The following is a 21,515-nucleotide window of genomic DNA, read 5'->3' as shown; positions in this document are numbered from 1 at the left end:
ATCCTTTCAAAATATGCTAAGCAAATAAAATCAGGAATGCGCATTAAAACTTTATGCCCACCGGGCAGCGTGTGAATGAATGAAATCAGTTTGTGGCAACTTAACCAAATAGCTGACATAAACCGCCTTTGCATCCCCAATCCCGTATTTATGTATACAGTTACGCTTTTGGGTATAAGTGTCATTAAATGCGCGAGAAAGGCTCACTGCGACTGAGCTCACTAAGGCGGCACTTTACACTCGATATAATCCACAGCTGTGAGTATGCGAGTAGACGATCTATTAAAGGCTTAGTAATGGCAGCGTAAAGTGCGATTGCGACTATCCGTCGCTGGCTAAGAGCACTCAAAAGCGTTATTGTACTAGATTCGGTTAAAGCAATGTGGTGTTGGTGGTGGTGGTCATAAATAAAATACCCGCGAATAGGCAGTCACTCACGGCACAAAGCATAGTACACGGCTGTATGGAATATTTGGCGCTGATTTTCACTCTGCCACTAAGCCCACAAAATATATATATTTATGGGGCATTCTTTTTTGGATGGGAGACAATTTGCTGGCTAAAATTCTTACACTTTTCAAAAGTAAAAACTGCGGGCAAAAAATATTAAATATCAAAATTAAAAAAAGTTAAAAAAGTTCATTGTATTTTACGAACAATTTTGCCTCAAAAATAATGTAAGTACTTTTTTGGTTCGACACACAGTTTCTGTGAAAATAATTCATAAATATTCGCACTAAATATTTTTTGTTAGCCATTTTAGAACCAGAAGCAATTTCTATTTAATTTAATTGTCTTTTACCGTCCGAAAAGAATGCCCCTTATATCCTTATGTACATACATGTGTCTGTAGGTATGAATGTGTAGGCACATATCTGACATTCTATCTGCAGGCAATCAGCTATTGTTGTTGCTGCTACAATAGGTATACCCAGATTGTGCCTTAATTATGCATTTGTGAATTTAATTGTCATTTCTGTGTGCATTAGCGGCGGCAAGTGTTACCCAAAAGCTAATACGCAGTCGAGCGTTAGAGCGATAGAGTTATTAAATTTGCTGCGTAACGATTTTACACTCAATTCCATTGAATTCAATTCCATTCAATACAATTCAGCTCTGCTAAGTCCATTTCAATTAATTTTATTTGTCTAGCTATTTGTGTATTTGCCTAATGCATTGCGCGTTGGCGTGAGTGCTAACGCTTGTGATTTAGTCATCACATTTATTTAACTAAATCTTTTTGTTTGTATTCTGTATAGTTTGTTTACTTACGTTAGCAGCTGTGTGGTATCGCGTTCGATCTGGAAGAGATTCCGCGATGTGTAGTCATTGAAATTCGATATGGCTTTGCTGATGTCTTTGCTGCCATCGATGACGGCCTGGTTCTTACCCCACGTCTCTATGTACACCACCGATACGCGGGTATTGAGTGTGCGAAAGTACTGTGGAAAAGAAGAAGGCAGACGATGGTGTTAGTAAATTGCATAACAAATGAAAAGTTTCTTGAGTAAATTATTTTTGCAATCATTAAAACTATGTTCTAATTTTTAATTTTTATATGATAAATAATTATTATGCTTAACTCTAAATAGTACAATTTTAATATTAAAGCACTACATTTTCATGAAAGCCCTCATAACCGAGTCAGTATAGAAAAGAAAAATATTTGCCTCATCGAGTAGATCTAAGTGCCTATTTCAAGGGTGGATTTGTAAGTGAAAATAATGGGTCTCATGCATAAAAAGTGAGATTAAGCTTAGGATCAATTTTTGCACCAACGAAGTCAACTCAAACTCAAGAATTTGTACTGAAAAACGAGTCGGAGCTTGAACTCACTTTTTGTGAATTAAGCCCAACAAGTTTGACTTTCTCTCACAGACATTAAGCAGGTAACAATGCAACCCTGTATGGTTATTAATTCTAGGTCGATCGCTCGATTTACAAATCGTTCCAGATAAAGCTACAACTACTTACATACGTATATCGGTAATGTTTCATAAGATGAGGACTGTCTTTAGTTAGTACTGTTCCAAAAAAATTTTGAAATAATACAGTGAATTTTGGTTTCAAGGCAACTTATCGTTTTATATGTCGCCTGGCTGTCAGTGAAAATTTCGATATGAAGGCGAAGATTTCATTCACACTGAATCAGAAATGTAGACTTTGACAAATCCAGCCATAAGTTCCGGCTGAAAGACCCTGAACTAAAAAGGAATATAAGTCTGTAAATGTAAGTGTTGACGTTTTTGTAGAGGGCATCCAAGTCTCGTAAGAGGATATAGGTCTCACCACCGCCATTTGGCTCCAAAGAGTTATCGTAGTCAGTTCGTCATTGTAGCTTTGTAACGAAAAATCTGTGCCTGCTCGGAAAGATACTTCTTGATAGTTTTTTATAACCGTCTTTAAATCAAATAAGTGATAAAATTAAAACCTCCTCTAGTAAAATCCAAGATCCGCCTCTGTTCAGACTTCACTTTAGCTCTGATGAAGTAAGCTGAAGCTTAAGAAGTTTTACTGGAAATTGTATTTGAAGCTGAAGCTCACTTTTTGATCTAAGATCCATTTTTCACTGCACCATTTGACAAGTGCATAGTTGGGTAGGAGTGTGAAGTAATAAGAAATGCTGCAAATTTCTTAATGCGCCAGTTAATTGCGAAAAATGCGCTAATAAAAAAACCAAGCTATCAGTGAGAAATCAGCTGAATTTCTGGGCACATCTGTATCATCTTTTTTCATTTGGGTAAATGGATTTACATAAACGTCTTTGCATCTACGAAAAGTGTTAGACACATTCCCGATAACCAGCAGATGATCTCATTGGAGGAAATAAAAGTAGGTAGGGAAGTATCCTCAAGAGAGTACTTAATGAAAAAAGACCAAAAGCGCAAACGGATGGGCATTTCGAAAAGATTTCGAGAAGTATTTATTTACGACTAAACCAGATAAATATTGTATCGACTTTTAACCGTAAATAAGACACGAATTCGACAAATTCATTTTATGCAGGAGCGAGGAAGGGTTAAAAGGTTAGAATGATGGCCAGAAATGGGATCGACTGATCTAGCAGGCGAGAGCAATTAATTTAAACGAAAGTCATAACTTGCGCCAGAGTCGGTTTTGGAATAAGACTGTATTTGAGTATTTTAAATTAGCCTTAAGCAAATAATTGTGTTTTTTTTTATTTGATATGATTGAATACATTTTTTCTTTTAAGTAAAGCAGATATTTTGATTAACTTGTGGCCTTAATTGCATGCGTGTTTAATACATAATTAGCCTTTATGTGTATGTAAAATAGGACAATAGTACAACACTAATAGATCAAGTACTACCAATTTAGTAGCTTTGAAAGAGCGTATGATAAACTACACATGCAAGGCTGCAATCACAAATCCATTCATAATACTGTCCATATATACTTATACAAACTTGCGGCACGGGAGGCACAGCTTACGCTAACACAAAAGATAACCAAAATGTTTTCATGACGATCACCAGAGCGACTTGCACGCTGCCAGCCAATGCTTTCATAGTGCAACATAAATACGATAAGGCGGTTTAAGGAGACTTTACTCACATAAAGACGATGCTTAACTAATGACCTAATGAATGCCGACAGTGACTTGAGCAATAAATAAAATGGATTTACCGGAAGTGCTAGACGTACGGCCATGACAGAGAGGATGAGGTAAAGGAGGTGAGGCTTAAAATATGGGTAGCAGAGAGAAAAACAATTGCCTTGGGAAGGTAAAACAGGCAGTGAGATAAAAGAAAATGAATGCCGCTATGGGAGAATATATGTATGTACATACAATACTGTATGGGCAATGAGTGACTGATGCATGGATTAGTGACGTAGTAAAATAGTAACAAGAACAAATGGAGCTTGTAAGTCGCATAAAGGAAGAAGGAGCACATACACATGCATATATTTTATTCATTGAAGCAAGTAAAGATACGGTTAGAGAAAGAATAATAAAGGGCGCTTCAGTACAAGCTTAGTAAAAACAATTTTTGAGTAGATCTTAAAGAGCAACATTCTGTATGGCAGCAAAACCAACCAACTTCAAGACACACTGAGTTTGTATATACCATATGTATGTACATATGTACATGTATGACGAATGCGTTGTAGTTTTATTTCAATGCCTATAATTAAGCCAAGTCGTTAGGCGGCATGGTCACCGTAGTGTACGGCAGTGCGTATACGCTACTTCTTGCTTCCTTATTGAAATATTTTCATTTTCATTATTTTCATAGCAACGTAATCTTAGCAACTACCTCACGTAATATACGTAACTACATATGTATGTATGTATGTATGTACATTAGGGTGGTTCAACAAAAGTAAAGTTTGGAATTTTAATGCTCTCACTCAATAGTACTGTTTTATATCGAAAAAATATACCTTGTTTTCGTTATGAAATCCAAAAATATTTAGACGGTCGCTCTAAGTTTCCCATGTATTTTATATGTGAAAAAAATATTTTTTAGAAATGGTATAGAATTCAAATTGTTTATTTTTCAATCGGCTAATTCTGTTTCTTTTCAGTAGACTACAAGTAATAATATCTAATTGTTTATTTAACCATTTTTTAATACTTACTCACTATTTCATATGCCCAACCAATACATGCACTGGGGCACCCCTAAAAAATTTTTACTATCAAAAAATGGAAAAATATTCATTTTCAAGGATTCTATAAATTTTTTTCACCCTTTAAAGTGAATAGGAAACTTTCGGTGCTTTGGGCGCCCTCTAAATATTTTTTGTTTAAAAAAAACGGGGGTATATTTTTTTTTAAATAAAATAATACTAGGGCGTGAGAGCACTGAAATTCAGGCTTTACTCTTCTAATATGCACTTTTGAACATCCCTAACATACATATGTATATGTAACAGCTTGTAAATAATAAATTTGTACCAGAAAAACAACTTTGGCGCACGCCTCTGAGTTTAAAGTGTTTTTTCAAGACGATTTCGAAAATAAAATTATATTTGTTTTGGACGAAGGTGGGGATCGTGTTTTTACATTTACATCCCTTTGATTTCCACCAGTGGGCAGCTCCCACCAGACGGCCTCGAGCTCAATATAAATTGTGGAATATAATTGTTATAAAGGCCAAAAAAAAAATAACAAAAACAAATAACTTAAGGACGAGCACACCTAAAAGTTAAACATTCTAAAAATAGAATTATTAGCAAAAAACCAACAATACCAACAACCACATGATCAAGTGAATTGCAGCTGAATAGCTGCGCTTGATTGTGTTGGCATAACAAAAATGAAAATAGTGGAAAAAAGCAAACGATAATTTACAAGGCGTACTTAGCACGGTGCATAGGCAACTGGCTGAGTCAGTGGGATCGTCGGTTCGAATCCTACTGAAAGAAATAGCTATCACTTCTACCATTTCTTCTAATTATTGTTGCTTTTCCACAATAAAAATTTTCATTTAAAACGGCCTCGAGCTCAATATAAATTGTTGAATATAATTGTTATAAAGGCCAAAAAAATAACAAAAACAAATAATTGTTCGTGCTATTTTCTGTACTTACAGACGGATTTTAAAGATTGATATATCGATATTTTTGTATCGAGGAGGTAATTGTTTTGTTCGAAGGTTCATTGAAGAGCTCAGTTGATATCATCCTAACGTCCACCATAATCTCAGTAGATTAAATCTCGCTTAAAATCAGCAAACTTTTGCTAAAGAAGTATTTCGATTTCAACGAAATGGTGATTTTTTTAAGGGTCGCCTTTTGTAATTTTTCGTCATATATTTGGCATTAGTGGCGGATTTTAAAATTCAAGTACCCCGTTCTAGTACTTACGCATCAGATCACAGTTCCTACCACCCTAATGTAAGTAAATTAAAGCTCGCTTAACATCATACAACTTTTGCTACGGAAGTTCCTTGATTATTTCAGTAAAACTTTTTTAAACATTTTTTATTGCCGAATGTTGGTGTCAGCGGAAAATGATTCGGCACAAAAAAGAAATATGTATATTTTCAAAATTGCTTCGCAAAAATACTTTAAGACCCGGGGGTGTAAGGCGATTTTTGTTTGCTTGCTTCTAAAGTGGTAGGGTCTAATGTACATACTATGCATCTATGTATGTGTAAATACATTCAATTATTTCCCTTTGCCTTAGCTCTGCATTGCTTTAAGATGATAGATGAATGCTCTTCGCATGCATGCATCCCAAAGCCTTTCAATTAATCTTCATAATTGTAGGCATTGATGATAAAATATTTAAGCCTAGAAAATACAATTAAGTCCAAACAAAAAGCAAGCTCATAAATATTTGCCTGTGCATGGCAACGAGTGTGCGAATATCTTGGCAAGGCTTCTCATGTAGAAACACATACATACGTACACATGTGCATACGCGCAAACATACTGTATGGATGTTATTATATATGAAGTGTTTATCTATTTAGCACTGTGCTATGCGTAAATACATCTACAAACATACATATGTGCACTGCATGCATTTTAGAATAGAGGATGTAAATTTGGTTTCTAAGAGATATTTCGAGGCATGTGGAGAATTTCGAAAATAAGCAATTGTCTGCTAATGTTGTCCTTACAGAGTACTGAGATTTTGTTTTGCTTGAGTTTAATGGTCAAAGCTCGGATAGTTGGGTTCAACTGATTTGACTTTAATTTCACTTTTTTTACAAATATATGTACTTGCCAGGGAAGAGTGCTTGTAAAATAAAAAAATGTAGCAAAATAATGTGCTGCAATCAGATGTTGAGATTCTTTCTATCTCTCTTTTTTATAAGGTTTTTTTAAGTGAAACTTCTTTAGCGGCGGTTGTTTGGTTGGGAGTAAATTGGCAAATTCAACGGAAGTTCCACACGGAAATGGTACAACGGAAATGACGCAATGGAAATGGTGCAACGGAAATGAAATGGTTGGGGCTGGTATTAATTTGATAAAAATTTGTAATAAAAGGTTAAAGAATAACACTTAGAAAAAGACCAATACAATATTGAAAGTAAAGGTGACTGCGTACATAGATAAAGAAAAGGATAAAGACAAAAGGAAAAATAAAAACAAAAACAAAGATGCGAAAGGATAAAGGCAAAAATGAAGACCAAGGTAAATTTAAATACTTTTCTTATATATACATACCAGGGTTGTTACGAATATTATTCCGAAATAAAAGTTCTTTCTGCATAATAAACAAACCGCTTATCCAAATTAAACAAATTTGATGTCAAATGAAAGGGTACTTAAATAGCTTTTAAACTGAAATATCTAAACGAAGAAAGCCACATATTGAAAAATATTTCAATAAAAAATGTTAAACATCGGTTTTGGTATCGATATTTTATTGGGTGTTACTATAGATTTTGTTATAGATAGAGTATAAATATAAAAATGAAGATAAGGGAAAACAGAATAACATAAATGTAATTAGAACGAACAGGGGTAGAGGTAGGGATCTTGACAGAAAAAAGACAAAAAATATAACCTTAAGCAAAAGCAGATGTATGTATGTATGTATGTACATATATTGGTTATGAGACAAAAGATATATGTATATAACGTAAGTTTCACTTCTCCAGTGTGGCCCAGGCGCACTTACTTTTTTTTAGTGATAGGTTCGGTTAGCTTCCCACCACCACACTTAGGCCTACGGGGTGGAAGCCTTCGTGATGCTACAGAGATGCGAAAACCCTTACTCCTCTTTGAAACAGCTCGTGATGTCAGCAAAGCAAAGCAGTTGCCATATGATCAACTGTGCCCTAAAATCTTTGTCGTCTCCTACATAATGCAATGCAGTAATTTCCTAACATAATGCCTAGATCCGTTTGTGTAGCGCCATTTCTGTAGATTTTTCCTTACATATAGGCATGTCATGGTGGTTCCTTGATCTTTAGTGAAAAAAATAGGACCAACTAATGAGTCTGTAGTCTTTTGGACTGAATAATACTTTTGGATATAAATTATATTTTTGACTCCCTCCTGCCTCCTAATAACTTCTTAAGTTTGAGCTGCACTCTATTGATTGTTACATTTCTATAGGTATGACCTTGAGATTTGTGTGCGTGATGAACTCATTGGTCGTTAGCGACTTGAAGGATGTTTATAAGTAAAACTTTTGGTAAAAATTTCTGCACGCGATAATCTGGAATTCACCCACGTTATTATGCCTGGCCTTGAGTGAAATCTAAATAATAAAACAGGACTGTGCGTGACCTACAAAATTGCCACTGTAAACGAGCGTGAGCGTGAACCAAAATCACTTATGAGTTATGATGGAAAATGTGGAGCGTTGAGACTTTAATTTAGTTGGAAATTTCATTCCACCAATGAAAAACCACCTAAATATATACAACAAAATACAATATTCTGTTAAATTACAACATCACCGCATATGATTGATGTGACAGCGAACTGATAACTGCGTGCCGAAGACTGTGAGCTCAGCTTAGTGGTAATTGTCGTACACTTGTTGCGTTCAGTTTTGTCTGCACTTACTAGCCTTCTGATTAGTTGCCGTTCTATTAATATGGAATAAAAACTAAATATACGCTATTGTTGCAAGGACACTAACCAAAAGACAATGTCACAAATAATAGGATTCATAACATCCATACAGGCCGAAATGCCTGAAAGTATGTGGTTTTAGTTGGAAATTATCGGCTTCTGGAAATAAGTACATACATATGTGCATACATACATATAACCACATAAGCTGCATGAGACAATGGAACAATAGTTTGTTGTAGAAATAATTTGGAGCTGCATGCACTGGCTATACATATGTTAATCGAATGATTGATATGTATGTATGTTTAATCTACATAATTTTAAGAGTGCGTTTACAATGCCAGATTGGAGTTGAGAATGCCAGATTAGAGTGAGTTTTTGTGTGCTTTTGCAATTATTCAATCCAGTGGTATCCAACAAATACTCTTTGGCAGTCCAAAATCTAAACCTATATATAATACGCGAAGGGATTTTTTGTCCAGGATAAAAGATCTGTAAATGAGATGTCAAATTAAAGCGCTTGGTCTGTAGATGAGCAAACTGGTTTTAGTTTTTCGAAAAGAGTTGCCACCTGTTGAAAAATTAAATTAAAATCATCTAATAATCAATGCAATCAAATAAATAAGGCGTCAAACTAAAAGTCTTGGACTCTAGGTCAGTGTCCGCCAAAAAGAGAAGTCTTAAAATGAGAATGTATTAGTTATGAAATAAAAAATGAGAATGTGTTGGGGATAATGCACGGAAATGCGTCGTCAACCTGCTTCGGCTTTTGTTTGCATGCAACTAAATAAAATTTGTTGCTCTGCTACTCTTTCTGTTGACGTTCGGATTGTGTACGTGTAAGAAGCCGATTGTGTACATGTGGAAGGCCGAATATAGTTCGTTTCCCAGGAAAGTGTTTGGCGGGCACTGCTCTAGGTGTGCAATAAGGTTTTACTTTTTTGAAAAGAGTTGCCACCTTTTAAAAAATTATATACAATTTACCTTAAAAAATAAATCAATTATTAAACGCTGGGTATTAATCAAAATGGTTTTGAAAAGCTTTGTTTCTTAGCTGAACTGTAGGAAGGTTGCCACCTGTTTAAAAAATCATATTGGGTAAGAGAAATATGTATTACTATATGGGTGCTAAACGAAAGGGGTCTCAGAAATTAGTAGTTTGAAAATATTTTGAAGACTATTGCCACCTGTTTGAAAGAGGATTGCCACCTGATTAAAAAGTTAAATTCAAATTATTTTATAAGTTAAGTGAATTATTTAAATATGGTTATCTATCGAAGGGGGTTTGAAAAATTTGTACTTCTGAACTGTTTTTAGCCGGGTTGACACATGTTTGAAAATTAAAATTCGACTTAATTCATCAGTTAATTAAAATATGTATCGCAGTCTCCGGCGAAGGAGATTTAACATTGATTAAGCTTGAAAATACTTTTGAAGAGGGCTGCCACCTGTTAACTAATTCAAAAAGTAAATGAAATATAAAAATACCGTAGTCAAACGAAAGAATGTTGAGTTTTTGATGTGAGCTATACCTAAAATTATTCTAGCCTTCATACTTGTTTAAGCGACTTATGTATGTATTTTCCGCATAAGCCAAACAATAATGAATGTGTACGTTAGGGCTTCTAATAGCTCCCAAACATCTAATGCATTCTTAGTGCACTTTTTGTGTTATAAGAAATTTTTAGGATGTTAAAATTGGACTACCTCCAGCTATCACGAAATAGGTTGGTAGCAGTGTTCATGCTTGCCCTTTCAGATTTCAATGCCTTTGAATTCGTAGGGGCTTGGTACATTGCAGAGTGTTAGTAAAATTTTTTTGGGAGTTAAATGTAATGATTATATAATGTCACTGTTTCTTTGCCCTTGTAGGCTATTATATCAGCTTTTGGACTCATATTTTTCTATATTTTTATCTTACTCCTATGCAGAGATTTACGGTTTTCTCCGTCTACCCTCCTAAATCGTAAAATGAACGGCAAATAGTTTTAATCGGAGGCTTTTTTTTTATCACAGAAATGCACTCGGACGTTAGATACAGCCTGCCCAGAAATGGCCGCTATTAGAAAAAGAGATTTATTTTTTCCGTTGCTCGGAACAGCGCCCGAGTCATGGATCTAGCGAGTGCCAATCAATTTTACACACAAAAAAAATTAATATGTTCAAAAAACTAGGAACCAGATATAATAAAACTGCGTTTTAAGTTCAGAGCAAGGTCGAAAAGGAATTGGAAATGCCCGTAAAAAATGCATCTTTCAATATCCTTGAAAAATTCCAATAGGTATCTAAAAATATACGTTAAGCACTAACATGTACACTTACATATCACCGAAGTTCGTGTTTTTATCGTTATTAGTTTAGTATACAAAAATTAATTAATTATTATTTTGTTATTCTACATTTTGCTAAATTATTAAAAAAAGAGATTTTAACTATTCGTAACACTGAAACTTCAAAAACCTGCCGCCATATAGTATATTGATTTTTTCGTGTGTTTTAAAATTTCTTGATTTTTATCGCACAGTTTTATGGCTCCAAAAGAGAAAATGAAGCCACTGGGGGATGAAGTAAATTCTTGCACGAGGAAGGAGAAGACAAGGCTCTTTAGCGAAAAGCATAAATGAGGCGGTACTGCCCCAAAACGGCTGATGCTAAGAAATAGAGTATCAAACCTCACAAAAAGCCTGGGTTGCATACAAAAGTCGTACGTCCTAACCTATACCATGGCACTTTCCCACCAAACCACCAAAATTTCTACAAACTTTGCTTATTTTTCCGCACGTAAAACTTTTTAGAACATCTTAGGCCAGCTAAATTTAAAGGACAAATCCTCCAAAAGGACTGATTGTAGGAACCGTTGGAAAAACGATTTGGGGTTGAGCATATGTACAAAGTAACTCCACTCCTGATTTTGGCTTCTAGACTCTTAACTTTCTGTCACTGCTCAGCTCTAGCCCGTTGCCATCGACAGTACGTGTCAAACACGCATTTAGTACTGGGCGAGTGCTCTGTGAACTTGTGTGCCTAGCTGATCCGTAAGCCGCCCATGTTCAAGGATTACAAAATTGATTATGCTTGTGTGCGTCATACAATTATACGTGTATATGTCAGGATTGGTGTATGGTGAGGCAGGTGTAAATGGCCATAAAGAGGAGCGGTCGGAATGTAGAGACTAATTATTTATTGATCCAGCGGTGAGGTAAATATTACTTTGGCTTTGGGGGAAAATTTTAGGGCTGTGTACAAAAGCGTAAATACATACATGCTAGGATCTATGTGTATTGTTGGAAATTAATTTAAGGCGCGCTATGTTGTGGCTTTTGGCTGCTGTAGATAAATGTGTGCCAAAATGCGATTATAGTTATGTGCTTTATGAATCATTGTGCGTGAAATCAATTAGATTAGTATTAAATGCAGCAGCTTCGTATTAATTCAAAAAGATGCGGTTCCTGGAATACCTCCAAGAAAGTTTTAACATAAATTTGGCTATAATTAATTTAGCAGCAGAGAATATAGATAAATAAGTTCTTCAATCGAAGTAAAAATCAATCGAGAAATGTATGTAAGTTTGAATGCATAACGGGGTGTTCTACGTACCAAATAATGATGTCCACATGAATTAAAAATTATTAAAAAAAATTTAGCAGCCGCTACCAGTGTTTGGAAAATTTAAATTAAAAAAAAAAGAAAATAAATGCACGGCAAAACGCTGTGACCAGCTATAACTTTGCGTTTTGAAAATTATCCAACAAATTTATAAACTTTATGGTATATAGTTGGTAAAAGAAAAAATGTGGTCGGAGTTTTGCGATTTTTAAACACAATTTAAATTTTTTCAAACCTGGCTAGCGACCACCAAAAATTTGTTAAAAATTGTTATATTTTAGCGAATGGATTAAAAGGAGTGCTTCTAGATTTTCATATTTTAAGTGACCACCCTAATGTATACTATGTACATATGTTAGTACTAGGGTGTTCGATTATGCACCTTTTCCCAAAACCGGGTTTCGAATTACTCGAAAAATTCAAATTTGAAAAAAACCGGTTCCCATTTTGAAATTTAGAAAAATCCGGTTAAACCGGATTACATAGTTTTCATACAGAGATAGTGTTTATGTTAGTATGAAGTCATGACCAAAAATTACAATAAAAACATTAAAGATGGAGTTTATGTAGCAAAGAGCAAAATATAATAAATTCAAAGTTTTTTTTTAAGATCAAAAGTACAACAAATGAAAATCAGTGGAAAACTCACGTTTGCCCTTGCTTTAACTATTTTTTTAATACTTAAGTGCATTTTTTCGGACTTATCGGATTTTTGCCGTGCATTTTCCGCCATAGCCGAGCGCTTAGATGTATCTAATGCTACTCGGGAGGTCCATGGTTCAATTTCTGTTCCCAGCAACATTAAAAAAAAAATTCTTCAAATTGTGGTCGCCCCTCGGCAGACAATGGCAAACCTACGAGTGTACTTCTGCCATAAAAAAGCTTCTGCGGAGTTGGAGTAAAAGTGTAGATCTCTCCAGTTATGTCACAACATCAAAAAGCAGAACACGAGTTGGAGGAGAAGCTCGACCAAAAATTGAGAAGCTCGGCCAAACATTTAATTAGTGGAATCAAATATGATATACTGTTCATCCCAAAATAACTCAGGATATAATTTTAAAATTATTTAGAGGTATCCCTTAAACTGGAAAATGCTTTAAAAACTTCGAAAAACTCAAAATTTTTATTAAGAGGTCAAGATTTGAGTGAAATGACCGGTTTGTCCAATAACAAGCAGGAATATTCGAATATTCGAAAAAGCAGGATTTAAAAAAACAAACGCCTATAGATATCCAAACAAGTAATTTTTAAGCAAAAAACAAAACCGACTTCAATTCTCATATAAAAATTTCAGAGTCATGGTCCAAATTAATATGGGACCACCTTTTCTTTAAAAACAAAGAATTATAAAAATCGGTTAACGTGGTCCAAAGTTATGAGGTAACATACATAAAAAAAAATCCCGACAAATTGCTACCCTCCTCCTTTTTTTAAAGTCGGTTAAAAAGCAGGTGGAAAATAGTTTGAAAAAAACCGAGTCAATCACCCTAGTCAGTACTCAAATAATATAAAAGTAAGATGGCGCCACCACTAATTCATTTGATCTTAAACGCTGGCACTAAATTTTAAAACTTCTTAGCTTTCCATTCAGTTATTTATTTATAGCAACCAAAGGCAGCGTGAAACTGCGTGCTTGCAGTATTTGTTAAAATAGCTCTGCGAATTTTCCACCTCTACACTTCTAATTTCGTACACTTGACAAACATTTTCCGCAAAGGTGCTTCTTTTGTGCGCTGAGTTCATCTAATTTGCTTTGAGTTCTAAATACTAAAAACAGCCACTAGAGTCAAAACTAAATTTAATACTTCCAAAGTACGCCATCTTAAGTATTAAAGACGCTGTCTAATTTCAATTTCAAAAAATCAGTTACTAAAAGAGGAGACAAAATTTGTTGAAAAGCACAAAGTGCAGCGCTGAAGAGCCGAGTACCTTTTGCAGTTATAAGGACAGTGAGTGCAGGACAAATATAAAAGAAATGAAAATTTATTTGAAAAAGCAAGCTGCAAAAATGGAGGCAACTGAAAGGGCACAAAGGACAAGCATTACTGTACTGGCTTTCGTTTCGTAGATTATTTCATTTCGCCAGCGCATATCTACAGCATTGCCAAATATTAAGGAAAGAGAACGCAGCATCATAGTCGTATATATGTATGTATGTATGTATGTATGCATTTGGCAAACAAGGCGGTCTGTAAAGGGGAATGCAGTCGAATACGGTTTGCAAGGTAACAAGGCGCTCGAATGCGGCAGTTTATAGCTTTTTACGCAAAAGGCAACCAACAGTTATGCAGCTGCATACTCGTGGTCTAGCAAGATTTGTGGGCAACCGTAAAATTGCTTTTCTGAAGATTTGTGCATGATGCTTTGGGTTTCTTTTTGTTCGATCTTGGATTAGACTGCTGAATGCGCTGCACTCAAATCATTTGGAGATTAGAGACACATGACAGGCTGGATGTTATTGAAGCCATATTTTTGTTTAAGTCGGCGAGCGGTAGAGTTGCCAGCTATTAAAGAAATTCTTTTTGGAAAGTACGTAAATACTTATGTCTCAAAAAGTTAGTGGTTCTTCGAACTTGTGTTCAGCCATTGTTTACATGTGTACTTTAGGCATATATGTAGTACGAAATAAGAGGGGAGCAGAAAACGGGTTGATGTGCGATATCATTACTCGCCTGTAAACTTAAAAGAATACTTTACGAATAGGTCTGGTGAAGACTGGATGGCTGAGAAAATGCTCAGTTAGCATATATCGGCCCAGGCATTGTTTTTCGCATAATCCTATCAATGCTCTTAGCTCACTCCTTCTTTATCTGCCTTTCTGACTTTTTCAAGCAACACTTGCTTGCTTTGCAGGTGTCAGTGTTACATCAACGATTTTCATGAGCCATATTCATAAGAACCTTGATGCATCTGGAGGTCCCGTTTGGCTTGGCACTATAAATGGCTGCGGTCCACATGGACGCTCTTGAGAATCACAGCGCGACAATTTATCAGCCAGTTCATTGTCTTGACATAAAAAAGTCCCAATCAACAACATCAATCGACAACTTTTGTTCGTACAATTGTAGTGATTAAAATAATGGCAATCTTGCAGGAAATGTTTTTAATTAATTTAAAAACTTTTGACGATTGGCGAAATAACCAATTAATCAGATTCAAATTTTGTGCATATGGACTGGTAGGTATTGAAAATGTCCTTTTACAATTTCTTCCTTGAAATTTTACAATATTTGTTTTTGAAAAAATTCTATGTTAAGGACTTATATAAACTCGACAACATCTTCGAATTTCGTCCTTCTAACTTTATCAGCTTAAAAAATTACCTATTCGTCCTTGTGAATCCAAAAAATTAAAATTTTTTTTAATTCTAAAGAAATTTCCTTCCTTCTTTCCCTCCTTTTATTTGGTATACATATTTTTATTCTACAATGCACTGAATTTTTTAAATAAGTTTTGGAATTAATCATATCCCTGAAATTACAAAAGTCCTTTAAAATAAAAACGCCACTTTAAATAAAAAAAGTAGGTTTCAAGCCCATTTATTTATGCATTATTTATTTTATGGTAGGAGAGCTTCTCAAACAATCTAGAAGCAATTTTTTCGATTTAAGTCATTGAAAATTAATAAATATCTAAATCCCGGGACTTATTCCGGGATCCCGGGATTGTGATAACGACATCCCGAAAATCCCATGATCGTAAAAAGCCAATCAATTAACATCCCTGATACATACACATGTATGAGCTGAGCTGCAAATAATGTTGCTCATACGCCATGTATGCACGCGTTTGGTCATGAAAAAATTTAATAAGAAAACAATAACAATAATGCGAAAATGTTTAGTCGCAGCGAAGTAGGTACTTACCACTGCAATTATGTAGCAGCGAACGCTAATTGTCAATAGTTTTTAGTTATTTAAAAATATTTTCTGTCAAATTGATTTGAAATCCCAAAAAAATTTATTATTGAATTGAAAGGTGCAAATACTAAATAATATAAATTTGTTTGAAGAATCAAGTCATGAATAAAATCTATGCTTGATTTGATTGGTCGGATAAATAAAAGATAACATTTATTTGTGATTTGTTTCGTCGGGAACTAAACAAAAAATATTTGTGATTTCATTCATCGACCAAATAAAAAAAATAATTTTTATTTGTGGAGCAAATCAATTTGACTCGTGATTCGCCAACTAACAAAATTTATTTTTTTATGTAAGACAAGCATATTTTCGAATTTTTCCAATGTAAATCAAATCACATATAATTATTATTTTTATTTTTCGGACGAATCATATAAAAAAATAAATAGATTTCTTAATTGAAAGCGGACTCAAAATCAACCCAATTCTGTATAGATATTCTCCCCTCTCCTTCACTTACCAAATCGGCGATGTTCGCCACCTGTATGGCGTCGTGTATGACCTCGGCACGTGTACTGCCATTGCGCTTCTCGAACATCGCTTTGTCCACTATGATGGCTGTTTCGATGTATTTAGTCGCCTCGCGTACATCGCGCTTATATCGGCCCGCACCATTCGGATGAATTTCATCGATGACACCCGCTGAAAGGTGTTTCGTGCGCCGTGACAATCGCCACGAATCTAAATTACCCGAATTGGCGCATCCTTTATTGGCTTTAGTGCGTGCCTCAAATATCACATGCGGATGTTTCTGCTGAAACGAATTGGAAAGAAGGTATGAGAGGACAGCACAGTTGTGGAAAGAAAAATATTTAAAATGCTAAAAATGGGAGTTGAAGGGGGGATAGGAGGCAACTGGTTTTCGATGACAAACTATGAAAAACTCATAGATCTATGTACATATGTGTAAAACGTAAAATTTACAAAGAAGGAGAAAATAAATTAAAAACAAAATCAAACAGAGTTGAAAATGCTGAAAAAAAATTATAAAAAAATATTATCAAGATTTTTGCTAATACTTAATTAGCATTTGAACTAATTTCCAAAAATACTTCGGCTCTAAGATCCCCTGTCTCCAATACAAAATCTACAAAATACCGTCACCAAGTACGCTTTTCCAATAAAAATTCAAATTTAAATGTCAACGCAAAAAAATTTCAGTTTCCGCCAACTTTTACGATTTATTTCAGGCACATTTGCGCTACAAGCGATTGTGGTACGTGTCACTTAGAAGTCATGCCCAACAGCGCATTTGTTCCACGTGTGTATGTTGGAGTGTATCTACTTACATGAATACATATATATGTCGACAGCTTTGTTGAGGATCAAATGTTGGCAGAGTGATGCTTGCGGCGTCCGCGCCAAGTGTGAACTTTTGGTGTCAAATTTGGCAGCGAATGCGTCAGTGACTACTAAAGCGCGCTTATATTCATACACAATACAAGCATATGTATGTATGTATACACCCACATGAAAAGCTAACGCACATATGTATATACATGTTTGTATTAAAGTGCTGTTAGACGTGGCAATACAAGTGATTTTTCTACGTATTTTGCCAGAAAGTCCTTTCGCTGATTTGCAGCAAACACTTTCGGCAATAAATATTGCAAGGTGTAACCTGTAAAGTAGAATGATCAAAAGTAGTAACGGAAAGCTAAATTTTCGGAAATAAAAATTGCTTTCGAAAGCCACTTTGCGCATGCAAGGTGTAACTAACTGCTCCTGCTAACACTTTTGAAAATTCTTGAGTTTGACAAAACTTTTTAAAAAGACTTGCACTTGACACGCCTAACAGCTAACTTATAGTTACGCGAGAAAAACGACGCTTCAGTTCATTCGTTTTGTGGGAGTTTCGTCGCTTCCTCGTTGCTATGGGGTGTTGTACCAGCCAAATTAATCGCTGTTCGACAATGTTGCGGTCGCCACCTACGCCTTTTGGTGAAGCTTGATTTTTTCGTTTTTTGCTTGGCTGCTCTATTCTCTTCTATTTTTGTTGTTTTTGCTGTTAACACCAAATTCAATTTTAACTACTAACACTTAGGAATGTATGTATGCATGTATGCTCAAATATTGGCATTCTGTTTCTATGGATTCAATCACCACGCCCATCTTATGTTGCTTTCATAATGAGCAACAGTTCGTTGAGCAGCCAGTTGCTGCTGCTGCTGCTGCGGCAACAATTATTTTGGCATTGGCGAGAGGGTAAAGAGATGTGTACATTCAAGCGTATGTACCTACAAACATGCATATGTATACACTCATGGGCAAACAAATAGGGACGCAACCTTCTAAAAAGTTTTGGCTTTATTACTCTTGCTTCCTTAATATATTTTATTTTTATTTTTGAACGTATGACTCCTTCTTATCAAACAAAAACAATGTAAGTCAAAATTACAAACTTTGCGCTTATAAAAAGTCGAAGAATTTCAACAAATCTTTTCATGTATATGGTGATACATACAAATGCTATTTATACGACGCTGTAATGTGTTTTTTTTTTGCTTATTACTATTCATTATTACACAGACCAACAAAATTTCATCTGTAACATAAAATTCAGAGTTTTTCTGACGTGCATTAATATAGTAGTTAAATATATATTTATATATTCATGATTTCAATGATTTTAATTGTAAAAAGGTTGAACAGGTACTAAAAATGTGATTTTAATGAATTTTTTTGTATCCTAAACTGATGGTGTTAGAACGACGAGTTTCGCCGATGTGGCAGTGTACATATTAGTGCTTAAAAGATAATTATTCCGGAATAATTATTGGAAATTTTCAATAATTTTCATGAATAAAGTTTTAAAAAGACATTTTCAATACCTGTTCGTTCTTCTTTCCAAAAAAAAAATAGAGTTTTATTCAATTCCACAGAATTTTCTCTTTCGTTTGGTAGCCATATTCTTATTTTACATTACACTTAATTTTTTAAGTAATTTTTTTGTATTCCAAAGTACTTTAAAAAAGTGAAATAGAAAAACTAGAAACCGCAGTTTTACTATATTTGGTTCTTAGTTTTGCGAGTTTGTTGACTTTGTGTGTGTGTAAAATTGACTGCCTAAATGTTACGTTAAAGCGAAAAGTCCTTATAATTATCCTCGTATTGCCTTTCTGATTCCGATTGCTTTTTTTCGGAATAGGTAATCAAATTTTAGGAAAACTCAAAAAATCTCTAAAGGATGTCTCATTCCTAAATACATTTATTCTTCAAAAAAAATAGAAAACGGCCTGGTAAGACCCGTTTGCTTAACGGAGGGTTAAATTTTAGTACAAAAAAGTGCAAGTTTAAAGTTGCTAGGACCTACCGTCAAGTTTTCTAACTTTTTTTGCTCATGGTGTTGTGCCTTTTTCTCCATATAAGAAAATTGTCGAACATATGTATTTTGTATGGAAGTGAATGCGTGACACCGTCATAAGAAAATGCCAAAAATCAACGGTGCACTTTAATGGGCTACAAAACTTACTACCAATTTTTTTTGGGGAAAATTTTTATTAAAAAGTTTGGAATTTTTATGAAACTTTTTCGAACTTTCTTAATTTGAGTACAAAACTTTAAATTCGGACTTACATGGTTTTTGTAAGATAGTGAGCTTCATAAAAAATTAAAAAAATAATCTAAATTAAATAAACAAAGAAAAAATAACCAAAACTTGGTAAAATGTCGCGTCACTATTTGTTTGCTCGCCACTGTATTTGTGGAACATATACACATTTATGCGCTCACTTTCATATGTGATTGTGATACATATCCCTGCAGTGAAAAGCCAAACCAGTAAGTAAAAATACCAGTTCATTCACTGGTCTACAAGCACGGCTGCCAACTTGGCTCAAACCGCGCCATTTTTGGCCCTAATTTACTTCAAATGGCACTTACTTTTTCAATAGCACTTTTGAAAAATTTTAATATTTCAATAAGTTTTTATAAAATCCTTGTTTCGAACTTCTTTGGCATTGGACTTTTGTTTTAGGAATGTGCTTCTAATTTGTATGCTAAATGGGAAGAATTACAAAGAATGACACCTTTTTGGACACTTTTATTTTTCTATTTGGCACTTTTTTATCCTCAATATGGCACTTCATAGCTGAGCATAGTTGGCAGCCCTGCCTACAAGTTCGACAATTTCGAAGAACTTAAGCGTTCAGCAACATCTGCCTGTATCTGAATTGCCAAAGCCACAAATAAAACGCAATTAATTCCTTTTCTTAGTAAGGTCGGTTGTGGCGTCACGTGAAGGCTACCGGTTCTGGCTCAGGGGTCGCAGTTTCGAGTCCGCTTGGAGGTGGTTCAGATTTTTCAAATTAATTATTAAATTATTTCAATCTAAATATAAGTAACAAACTTAAAAACCTATATACATTCCAGAAAAATCATACATTTCCATATGTATAATACTTGTGCCATTACCAAAAAAAAAACAAATATTGTAAATTAATGGCGATTTCGTTTCTACAAAAAATTTTGCCTCCTCATTTCCCTCTTTTTAGTGTTTGTGCATAGAGGGCAAAGAGAAGGTTGCATTTTTTTTTGGTAGAAACGAAATCGGCATAACTATAAAAATTACAATAAAAACCCTGATTAGAAAGTGAATAAAAAAGAAAATAAAAAATATCCCCTGCGCCAGGAATCGAACCTTGGACCTCAGGAATACCACGTCAGGGCTGAAACGCAAACTGTTAAAATTCTAGTTCACAACTATTAGCTTTCCCTGCAGGGTAAATACATAAATAGTTCATCTACACAAACACATACTCAAATATTAATAGATACAACATCCACTGGCGCTCGCTTTTGCATGGCTGCCAACTTTAACATTTTAATTAAATTTTAATTAATTTTGATGGCGCAAATGCCATTCGATGTTTACTCACTCAACCGTACATATGTACATACTACATGTATGTATGTATGTAGATAGAGAGATTTTCAATCGCTTGGCATTTACTTTTTTGTCTTGCTGCTATATTCAATATTGGTGGTTGCTTGACAACGTCAGACTGTTTTCTCACAATGGTTGATGAATTTTCAATATTTTATGCGTAACCTTACATCCATACATACATAATACGTACATATTTATGCACATAAGTTATGAGCTTACCTTCAAGGTGTGAGCGAATCATAATGCCATGAATTAGCACAGCGGGTGAGGGCGAGAAAAGTTGAGTTTGTTGTTTGTGTACTTGCATACAAAAATATATACATATTTATTTATGTGTGAATATCGATAATATTGTTTTGATAAATATCCACAGTTATTAAGCTTGTTTTGCGTCTATGAATAAAATAAGGCTGCAGTCAGCTACAATATTTTCAATTTCAGTTCAATGAAATTTTCTGATTTTGCGGTGGTTGAGCAAAGAATTAATTAAGACACGGCTGACGAATTCAAATGTCTTGAAGCAAGGAGGTTCACTTAATAAAAAACCCAGTTCATTGTTTCATCTGTGGAGCATTTCTTCCATACTT

General features: G+C 34.7%; 1 protein-coding gene across 1 annotated transcript; it reads right to left on the bottom strand.

Moving 5' to 3' along the window:
* Positions 1-1,272: 1,272 nt before the first annotated feature.
* On the bottom strand, positions 1,273-16,794 carry LOC118752757 (the record flags this gene model as incomplete). Its single annotated transcript, XM_036487630.1, has 2 exons — positions 1,273-1,442; positions 16,501-16,794. Coding segments are annotated over 2 exons (464 nt in total), but the record flags the coding sequence as incomplete, so codon positions are not given.
* Positions 16,795-21,515: the final 4,721 nt, after the last annotated feature.

The sequence above is a fragment of the Rhagoletis pomonella genome, unplaced genomic scaffold (assembly GCF_013731165.1).
Source record: "Rhagoletis pomonella isolate Grant_MI unplaced genomic scaffold, Rhpom_1.0 Rhpom_scaffold_01816, whole genome shotgun sequence".
Classification (NCBI taxonomy): Eukaryota; Metazoa; Arthropoda; class Insecta; order Diptera; family Tephritidae; genus Rhagoletis; species Rhagoletis pomonella.
The sequence above is the reverse complement of the archived record's forward strand: the minus strand, read 5'-3'. Positions and strand labels throughout refer to the sequence as shown.